The sequence below is a fragment of the Zonotrichia albicollis genome, chromosome 1 (assembly GCF_047830755.1).
Source record: "Zonotrichia albicollis isolate bZonAlb1 chromosome 1, bZonAlb1.hap1, whole genome shotgun sequence".
Classification (NCBI taxonomy): domain Eukaryota; kingdom Metazoa; phylum Chordata; class Aves; order Passeriformes; family Passerellidae; genus Zonotrichia; species Zonotrichia albicollis.
Window position 1 is genome coordinate 106,011,792 of NC_133819.1, and position 11,000 is coordinate 106,022,791.

The 11,000-nt window shown below is 42.4% G+C and overlaps 1 protein-coding gene across 1 annotated transcript in view; it reads right to left on the bottom strand.

Moving 5' to 3' along the window:
- Positions 1-11,000, bottom strand: part of SMCHD1 (structural maintenance of chromosomes flexible hinge domain containing 1) — a 69,463-nt gene extending 58,463 nt beyond the window's left edge. Inside the window, exon 1 of the mRNA XM_074549213.1 lies at positions 10,377-11,000. Within this exon, the coding sequence (XP_074405314.1) occupies positions 10,377-10,985 (609 nt within the window). The 5' untranslated portion in view covers positions 10,986-11,000. The remainder of the gene's footprint in view (positions 1-10,376) is intronic.

Sequence of the window (11,000 nt, forward strand, 5' to 3'; positions counted from 1 at the left end):
AATACAGAGTAACTGCTGAGTTTTACATTTGAAAGCACAGGCAAGCATCTTTCCCTCCAGCTATAACTACAGCTTCCTTGTTTTCTCACTCTCCCAAAGGCTCTTCTGCTCTCACACCCTTATGAAGAGTGCAGTATTTACTTTAAGGCAGCAAGAAGTTAGGATCAGCTAGTGCAGGTACAAGGCAGCAGCCTGCTGTGGAAGCAGGGGCAGCGTCACCCTTCTGGTCCTCCCCCCCATTCCACAGGAGAGCCTCAGTCAAACCAACCCAAACAGCCTGGCAGGCTATGCTTTAATTTCCTGGGTGAACCCAGCATTTCAGTGTCCACTGGCAGCAGGTCCTTTCCACTTCACAAACTACTAGGTAGGTACACACACCAAGTTTGGCAATCTGGACTGCAGATTACTGTTCTTCTTGTCCATGCCACAGTTTGACAGGCCATATGCTTTGTAAACTTTGGGGATTACTCAGTTTGAATGCTTCACTTCTATATCAGACTTACTTGTTTTACTTCCTCCCTCCCCCTCTCCTACATTCTTGGTTATCCTAGTCCCTGTCTCTTCCCACTACGCCAGGTAGCAGTGAAGCAGCTGCACAGCTGTGCCAGTATGTGGATCTGATTTCCAGAACGAGAAGCTGCTGGTGATTCCTGAATTAAAGTGAACCTACTGGGCAATTTACTAGTACAGTTGGCAATTTTCATTCAGTTCTAACAGACAGTGTTTGGTCAAATGTTTAATTTCTCAGTAAGATTTGTCCATGTAAGAGATAACATGGTATCTTCTGTTGGTAAGAAGTTCAGGTTTCACTGCTATGTCTTTTTCAGCCCAGCATGGTGCCCTTTTCCAAGTAAGTACTGAAGATGTACACAACTCAATTTGATAAGATTTATGAGACAACCCAGAAACACATTCATGTGATAAATCTGAGTTATTCTATGATAATCCAGACACACAACCATGATGAAGCTTTCGCTGTCACCAAAATCTTCAAGAGTACAATCACTATGCTCAGAAATGCCTCTGCACATTCACAGTGAAAGAATGTTTGGAAGTCAATGTGTTCAAACAACTAAGTGAAAGCTTTTATCTTTTTGTATACAAAAGAAGAGACGTTGGGGAAAAAACAGATAGGAACTTCAAATAAATCCACAAGCTAGAAAAGGCAGACGTGAAAAGGCAAGGAACTCTAAACTGTTGGTTACATATTATCACTACATGCAAATGCAAGAGTTAAAATAGTACAAAGATGAACTGTTACATACATAGAGAAGAGAAAAATTACAGCAAAAGCCTAAAAAGTATAAATTATGTCAACAATCCAAAATTTTAATATTCTGGGAAAACAACCATAGCTGTTGACTGAAAACCAAATGAGTTGCTAAACCACACTTGGAAGCGTGCTGAGCGTACGCTGCCGGGCTTTGATGTCGGAGAGCTGTAGGGGTGACCAGTGTGAGAAGAGACAATCAATTGCCCTGTGACAGCCATAGCCAGTTGCAGATAGCTCTCAAATCCATGCAAATAACCCACTCCTCCCCCAAATTTCCACCAGAAGGGCGCATGGTGCTTCTGCTCCAACTTGTGAGGGAAGACATAGAAGAGACAAAAGAGAAGCAACAGAGGAGATGCATCAGGAGACATTGCCCAGGACAGACCCGCTGAAAGGATGTTCTCCATACCAGAGCAAGGAGGGTCCCAAAGGTGCTGAGGCCCATGGAGGACCCACATCAGGGCACAGAATCTCCTCTCTCTGTCCTCCTACTCCCATGGAACTGAGACCTATGGCAATTCATCATAGCAGGAAAACCAACAGCACGAGCAGCAGAATAAAGTCCTGCACATGCCCTGATGTCTCACACCACCTGTTGCCTAAAGGAATTGGGATTGACCATGAGATGTGCATTGGGAAAACAAGGATAAATTAAACTACGAATGGGAAAAGAATGGTGTATGACAGAAGATGAGTTTGGAAAACGGGAAGGAAATGCATCACTTCTCTAAGTGATTAATTTCCCCCACAATCAATCATCAGAAGTTTGTATTAACAGGCAATAAGTTAAATTAAGAAAAACAAAACCCCCTGAGTTTAGCCTGTTTTGCACACAGCAGGATATCAATCCTTAAACCCATGGAATGATACAGATGCAAAAAAAGCTGCCTGTACAAACAAGAAAAATGCCCTCCTTGTAACTGGAGGATCAGTCTGGAGCATCACCTATGTTTAATGATAAATAAAGTTAATAGTTCTCAATCTGCTGGTAGATGTTTATGACATGAGATTTATATAATGCTAAAGGAGTTTGAGACAATGTCACATGCCCAAGAAGCTTTCAGCAGAGCACTTTACAGGTATGACACATGAAAGCATGAACGAACTGTGGTATCTTTAACCTTTAAGTCTGAATCAAGAAGCACGGTTCAGTTTGTGTACCAGCTTCAGTCACAGGTTTTCTTCCTAAATCAAAAAACCCCCAACAAACCTCAAAACAAACCTCAAACCATAGATAACTCCTCAGCAGCTTACACTTCTGTTTCTTTTCTCTTTCACATATGAGCACAAAAGCTCAAAAGTTTTACTGCTACTTGATCTACACACACAGCAAGTCTTACCTGCCTACTGAGCCAATTAAAACACTCAACATGAAGTCAACATAGATTTTGCCTCTGGATTTGCTAACTGCCTTGGAAAAGGTGTTCAAAGAGTAAATATTTAACTTAGTGTGTGCACCACCGCAGCTAGCAGTCACATGAAGAGGCCTGAGGCAGTAAGTGAAGGAGAAATAACCTGCTGTAAGGACAGAGTCATTGCCCTGCTTCCTCCGGTCCTCCTGGTGGTGACTTTTAAAACTGAAGGAACAGAACACTCTCCAACATGACAAAGGTAGAACAGTGAAGCCAAGACTACAGTATCTTCAGAAAAGATGTTTAACCTCTTGGAATCCAAACCTTTCCAACACAAACAGTTGTTCCCTACAATATGCAACTTCTGTACCCTTAAAATTCTGCATCCTCTGACCATAACCAATCCAAGCAGACAGCACATGAGAATAATGAGAATAAATGGCTGCAGGCCTTAGTGATGCAGCCAAAGGATAACAGAGACATAACATCCATGGAGTCACCTTCCACATCCAAGAAGTATTTTTTCTGACTATTAGAACTGTACTGCCAATGCAAACCTCTAAAGTGGAACCTGAACTGTATTAGTTAAACATAAAGAAATTTGATAACGTCATTTTCAATGCTCTCCTTCATAGTTATACACTTAGCTACCCAACATGGCAAAAGGCAATATAGCTTTTAAAGTATTTCAAATTGATCCAGCAGCTGCTTTACAAAAACTCGTCCAGGAATCTGAAAAAATGAAGCTAAGAGCCACACCCAAACACTGAGAAGGCTGTAGCCTTCTCTAATTTTGCACTGATTACCTGAATATCCCATGCTATTTACCAAATTATCATCTGAAAGACATGCATTTATCAGTTAATTAGCCCACTTAATGAACATTTATCAGTCCAAATGGAGAGAAATCTCTTACATCAACAAATCGATGAAATGACAGTACTCATTTACGGGAAACTTTTTCATTCTCAAATCCCAGATTTTCAAGCCAAGAACTGTCTTTTGTATCATCTCTCTCAACTATTCATACAACTATGTAATATTAAGGCAATTAATAGAAGTAGCAGATATGAAAACTAAAATATAAAAAGATTAAGTGGAGACCTTGTCAGAAGTAAAAGAGAACTGTACATGCCTCATAAAAATGCTAATCAAATAAACTTTTCCAATCCACTGTCAGGACAGTTCTCAACACAATGACAACTTGCTGAGGATGTCTTAGTGAGGACCTGGGACTAAGCACTCATGGTAGCAGGGCAGGATGATAACAGTCATCTCTAATCATAATCTCAATAAGCTTCCCTAATGGCACAACACAAACTTTTATATAATATATTTGGACATTAACTAAGAGGAATCCAAAAGTCTCTAGAAAAGCAGCTAAAATTAAAAATAAAGGTAGAAATTATTTCTAAACATTTCTTAGAGCTAAAATAAAAAAATTATATATTACAGAAATACACAGGAGCCTGTGTATTCTGGTCAAATGGTTTTTAGAGACTATCTGCAGACAAAAACCTGCAATGAACACTAACGCTCTAAAAATATTTTCCAACCATCCTTTATTGACAGCACCATCTCCATCTAAAGAACAAATTACAGAGGATAACATTTGCAGAACTTCAAGGTCCTTGTCCTCTGTCATACTTAAAAGCTTCACTACTTTCAGAAGTTCAGTTGATACACCTCTAAATATTTACGAAAAGTAATCAATAGAAGATGTTAAGAAGTTAAGAACTAAGAGTTTAACAGAAACACCTAGAACATTGCTATGTATCACAAGATCCAGTAATAGAATAGGTTTTTGAGATGCCTTAAAGTTTTATCACAATTTTGATGGAAAAAGAGAAAAAAAGAAAAGAGGCAAATGGTATGACACAACATCTCTACAGAAGTCACAAGTGTATTTGTCCAGAATAATGCATTAACTCAGACATCTTTTCAAGATTTGCAACTTTTAGCAAGCAGAAAGAAGCTTGGGACCCCAGAATTTCTACAAAGAGCATGTTACTAGACTTAGTCTGAGTCTAGACAGTAACTTCCACAAGATCTTCACAAACTACCACATCTAAAATCACAATCACAAATACTCAGTGCAGCTATCAGCCAAAACTTGAACATTAACTTCATGCCAGCTTCTCCTACCAAAATAGTTTGTATGGCACCACTTGTTAAAGGAACAAGAATTCACAAACCACTCTTCAAAACCAAAAAATATTTCATCACATCTAACAACTGCACCTGGATAACTAATCCTAAAGACTGCAGGTACTCTTCATCTGACTGTGTTGCCAACACTTGAATTTGACCAGGAACCTACAAGCCACTCAGCTTTCCAAATCAACTGATGCACATAAGGCTGTACCCAAATGCACAAAGGTAGGCAAACTGCATCCTTCTTCCCATCAAAACATCAATAACAATTTCAGTGATGCCTGAAATACAGTGTGACAGTGTTGGAAAAAAAATTACAGCATTGCTGCATCTTACAGTATTTCTAGCAGTGTCTTTAAAAATCAAAGAGAAACTTGCTTTGTGTATGCCTAGCATGTTTAAAATACATATATTCTTAGTTTCTGGTTACACAGAATTGCTAAAATTGCTAAACAAACATAGGGCTTAAAATACAAAAATACAATTATTGCAAGATGGACTGATATTATCATTAATGGACATATCTCTATTAAACATTTATCAGAATGATGCTTTGGTGATACAAACTTGCAGAAGTTCCTAATATTTATTCTTTGATTGCAAATAATTTGATTATACTTTATTTATTGCGCATTGTAAGCAAATATTCACCAAAATTTTCACTTATTTCTTGTCTTGATTTGATATTACACTTATGCTTATTTTCCATGCACCATCTTAATAAATATCCTTTTCTGCTTCTTGGCTCACTGAGACATTGGAATTTATTTGGGTGGATTGGCAAAATCTATTTAAATATCTATTTAAATAGTAAGCAGGTTAGGATACAATGGGAATCTCGACAAAAGACTAAAAGCAAAAAACATTGGTTTATTGTGATATTTGTTGAGTATTTAATTACAGATATTTACTTTTTACATAGATTACAGATCTATGCTTTCTTTCTTTTACACAAGGAGATCACAACAATGAAGAGAAGCTTCAGAAGAACTAAGGAAGCATTCACCAATGACTTTGGATCCTATACAAATAGTTACCCTAATCTTAGTACCATTAACTGTCTTCAGACTGGTAGTTCACCTCAAATCCTCTTAAAAATCCCTCCATACGTAGCTAAACGTCTGTGCAGTTTTCAGCACAGACACCTTTCTGCTATCAAAGGAGCATGGCCTCTCTAAGTGACTGAAGGATTTCTGCCATCTCAGCAACAAACTGAAGTGTTCCAGTTCCACTGTGCACCTGGATAAGGTGAGCAAGGAATCTCAGATTAGCTGCCAACGGTTTAGCTACATTTTGCTTACTGCTACTAAGTATTTTTGAATTATACTCTAAAGATCAGGACAAGCAGTAGGGTACAGACCTAACAGAAGACAACAATAAGGAGCACAAGAAACTGTACTGCCAAGAAGAAGCAACACACAGCACTGAACCCCCTTATTCACCTTAAAACTTCATGATTCTGTAGACTGAAATTATATGACTGCTCCACATAGGCACAAACTAAATACTCGAGCTAGTATTATTCTTAATTAAGAGCTTTCTGCTTTAGGATTGATCACTGCAAGGATGAAGAACAAAGACCATATAAGAGCCACCCTCTTAAAAGATTTTTTTCCCTAAATCTTCCCTTCTGCAACACTGAGAATGAAAGGCTAATTTATCAGTATATAAAGCCACTTCCAACTACACAGACATGGATTAACTACTTAGGGGATAGTAAAAAACCAAAAATTTGCTTAAAGCCCCCTCCCAAAATTTCAAAATTTAATTAAGAATATTTTAGTAATAACAGAGGAATATTTTATATGACAACAGACACAACACACATAAGCTCCTAAATCAGCCTCTGAAGTGGCTGAATCAATTCTGCTCCACAAACAAGAAAATACCTTCTCTCTGCATTATGAAAAAAAATCCCTAAGTCTCAGAAGTAGCAGCCTAAGACCATGCCTTCAGGTACTTAAGTATTTTCAACTCAGGATCATTGCATACCACAATCAGGTTTAATTTCATAATTTTTGGTAGGATTTGACTCCTATACATTCAGATCTACCCAGAAGAATCCTCTTGTGCCACAGGAAGATGTTCACAACATACACAGTTCCAAGACCTTAATATTTCTGGCATCCTTGTCATCCATGACCACATGGGAGTGCCTTTGCTGCTGCACTCACATCATTCAGCTGCATGACAAATTGCCAAAGTCCATTGAAAGCTGAGCCTGTACTGAGGCTGAGCCACCAGACAGGAGACCTGTGGAAACAACATTGCTGCATACTTGGTATCTGCCCAATCAAGCAGTCTGACAGTGCCTAACAGCTTGAATTGTCTAAAAGTGACTACAACATTCCACTTCAACTTAGTATGAACTAACTCAAAATCCGCTTAACAAAAGAATCATTCTTCCTGAGCTTTCATTACTTCCCTGCTCTTTTCAGCACCACGAACCTAGGAAAGTCTGTCCCAAGCCAGTGAACCCATTCATCACTTTCTCCTAAAAGTAATTAGTTGCAACTTTCAAGATGCCAGAAATGGAGAACTTTGGAGTGCAACACTCAGAGAAACACAATTTACAAAGCTCTTGGAGAACTGAGAAGCTAAAATGTTCTTCCAGAAGTCCTAGAACTTGTATATTGTTGGTGTGGGAGACATGAGGTAGCAAACATCCCAACCCTCTGCCTGCCCAGTTTTCACTGTACCAACATTTAGAGGTCATGCCAATCCACCTGTCTCAGCCCTTTTTTAGAGTCAGATGCCCCACATATCAGATGATGACGGTTGCAAAGTGCAAAGAGTCATTACACTGAAAGTAGCAGTGACAGAGGCATCTCTGACCACACTCACCGATGGCAAATGTTATAGGTAAAAGTTAAGTTACGTTAAATTAGGTTATAGTTCAATTATATTGTATTAATTATGTTATATTAATTGTATTATGTTAAGGGGAGGGCTGATTAGAATGTTCTAGGACAAGGCTCCAGGGTTTGGTGGAAGGGCGGTCTGGCGGGGTAAGGCGAGGTTGAAGACGGATTGGATGGAAGATCTGACCAATCATTTGAAGCCCTGCAGAAACGATTGGTCCAGAATGAATGGCATTAAAGACCAATGAGACGCCTGGAAATGGACCAATCACCATGCGGATCCAAAACGGACCAATCCTGGACTCAAAGGGGGCTATAAATGGGGGGTGTTCGGTTGGGTCGGGGTTCTTTTTTTGGAGACTTGTTTTGTGGGGAGAACCCAGTGCACTTGGGGTTAGCGCACTGTTCTGGTTTTGGCTCGCTGTGTGGGTGCCTGGGCTTATCCTGGGTACTCTGTTCCTTGCAGCTGTTTTAATAAACGAGAACCTCTTTCTCCAGAGAAAGTTTGGCCTCGTTCCTATTCATAACAGTAAACACATTATTGGAGAAGGTCTTTCTCTAAGAGAATAATCAGCTGAGGTTCTTGCTGCATAAGTTTGTAAGAGCACAGACTGTTACCCTTAATACGCAAAACAGCCACCAGGACTGGTGACAAGGCTTGTAATATTAAACATAGTAAAAAAACTATACTTGAAAATTGTACTTTCACAGGCAGCACATTCAAACTCAGCAAGGTCTGCTTTGCAGCATCAGGCTTCTCACACGCTTGGCTGCCCATGCAAGAAGTCTGCCTAACAGCATTAAGGTACCAACTTCAAAACATCAAAACATTTCTCTGGTAAAAAAATCCCCAAAGCTGTTTGTACCCAAGATGTGTCACAGCTGGTGATGATGGCTTAGTTCTTAATAAAACTGCGAATATGCCAAAAGCTCTGTGAACTGAACACCATGTGGACGTATGGAAACATTAAGTCACTGGAGTGTGCAGTATATGTAAAAAAGCCCAGAAAAGACAGACTCCGTTCTATAACAAATTGTAAATTAGTGGTAAACTCAGCTCGTCGATAAAATACAAAATTAAAAGAGGGATGGGTTCATCAGGTACATATTCGCCTCAACTACTGAAAATACTTAGTATTCTTGAGCCCATCTGCTAGGCGTAGTTGTATCTATTAAGACAATTCTAGAAGAAAATTATGTAACACTCATGAATTACTCACAGGAGATACAAACCCTTGGAAGGTCATGAACCCACCCCACAGTCTAGCTTTCCAGAATGTTACACTGTAGTGCATTCATGTCTTTATCGGGCACGGATCAGACAAAGCAAAACACTCCACAGCCCCTTTATTTATGAGTACAGAATCAAAAAGGCTGGAAAAGACTTCCCAGTCTTCCAAGACTTCATACTCTCTAAACCATATCATATCACAAAGTGCCACCTCCACTCCTTTTGTGGACACTTCTAGGGAAGATGCCTCTGCCATGGCGATGCCATTTTGGACACAGAACTCTGCAATCACAAATGACAGCTGTCTCTGCTGACACTGGAAACTCAAAGCTTCCATCACAGTAGGAAGCCATTACAAGAAACACTGTCTAGACATAGAACAATTTATACACTACTTATTTAGTTATTTTTTCCTCAATAAATATTTTGCCTGTATCTTCTATATAATTATCATCACATATAATTATATTAATTATATATTTAATCATGATATAGTTATATTACATAGAAAAGTGATACTTGGTAGTATTTATACTGTTCATAAATAATCGATACATTTTTATAAAATTTAGAAATAATTATATTTATTAAAATGTAAACCGGATATTTATTATAATCCAATCTATATGTAAAAAATAGAATTTACATGCTAGAAAACGAAGTGCAAATTATACTGGATAAAGAAACTAAAATTAAATTTTTTATCAGACTAAATTAGTACAGAAATTCAGAGCTGATTTTCCTGCGCATTTCACATGGTGAAACATGCAGGCAGCTAAGAGGTTTATGGCATTCACCACTCGCTCAGAAAACGAAACCATGACAGAAACGGGCGATGCCTACTGGCAGCGCCAGCAAACTACTGGGAACAGCCCGTACGCGGAAAACAATCTCCACCTTCCCGAGCTGTGAAGACGGAGTAAGTTTCGTTTCGCGTTACGACAGAGAAAAAGAACCGAAAGGACACGCGACAGAGCAAAGGCGCCGCCAGACACGGTATTTAAATGGCAGCCACGGCTGCAGACGGGAAACGGCGCTCATCGCCGATACTTTGGACAACAGAAACAGAGCCACAGAACCATCTCGGTTGGAAGCGACCTGCGAGACCCCCGAGCCGGCGCTGTGACCGGGCACCAAGCACCGCGTCAGCTACAAACGCCCTCCGGAGCGCGGCACCGCGCCCGCCGCCGCCGCTCCCCGCGCGGGGGCGCTGAGGGGCCGCCCGCTGCCTTCCCGCCCGCCGCCAGGGGCTGCTCCCGCCGCCGCCCCGCACCGGCCTCTCGGGCTGCGGGAGAAAGGCGACGGCGACGGGGCGGCCGCGGGCTCTCCGCCATGGCCGCCCACCTATCCCGGCAACAAAGCTGGCGGGCAGGCGGCGGGCGCGGCGGCCCCCGAGTAGGCTGTGACACCCCCGCCCCGCCCCAGCCGCCCCCCAGCCCCAGCGCCTCAGGGACGGACGCTCACTCGTGAAACAACGCCACCGACGCGCCCGCCCTGCCGCGTACCTGGCAGACGGCGCTGCGGAAAGCGCGGTAGTTGTCCTTGCCGTAGCTGAGCACTTTCTCGTCCGGGTCCGCCTGCTCCCGGCGCCGGTCGAAGAGGAACACGGTGCGGTCCCCGTTGCCGCGAGGGGTCAGCAGCGCCGGCCTGCGAGATGCGCGGCTGCCTCCCGCCGCTGCTGCCATGTTGGGGAGCTGAGAAGACTGAAACCGTCCTGCAACGATGGCGGCAGCGACGGCTACTACTGCCGGGCCCGCCAGCGCCCCCGCTCGGCAAAATATGTCCCGGCAGGGGAAGGAGGAGGCGGAGCCGGCCCGGAAGCCGGGGAAGGAGGCGCCGTGGAGGCCCGGAAGGAGAGGGTGGGAGTTAGGGAAGTAGAGGGATGGTGGTGGCTGCGCTGCCGGCCGTGCGGAGTGGTGCGAGGGGGCGCGGGGCAGGCGGGTGGGAAAAGCCTGGCGACAAAAGCGCCACTTCGGCGGTGTGATATCGGAATGAGTTAGCGCCCTCCGCGTCGTTCCACTTCCGCCGCCGGGTGGAGCAGCAGCGGGATCGGGATCGTCATCGTCATCGGGATCTTCATCTTCGCCGTAGAAAGCGCAGGCGGGGAGGGCCATGGTAGCGCGTACTGC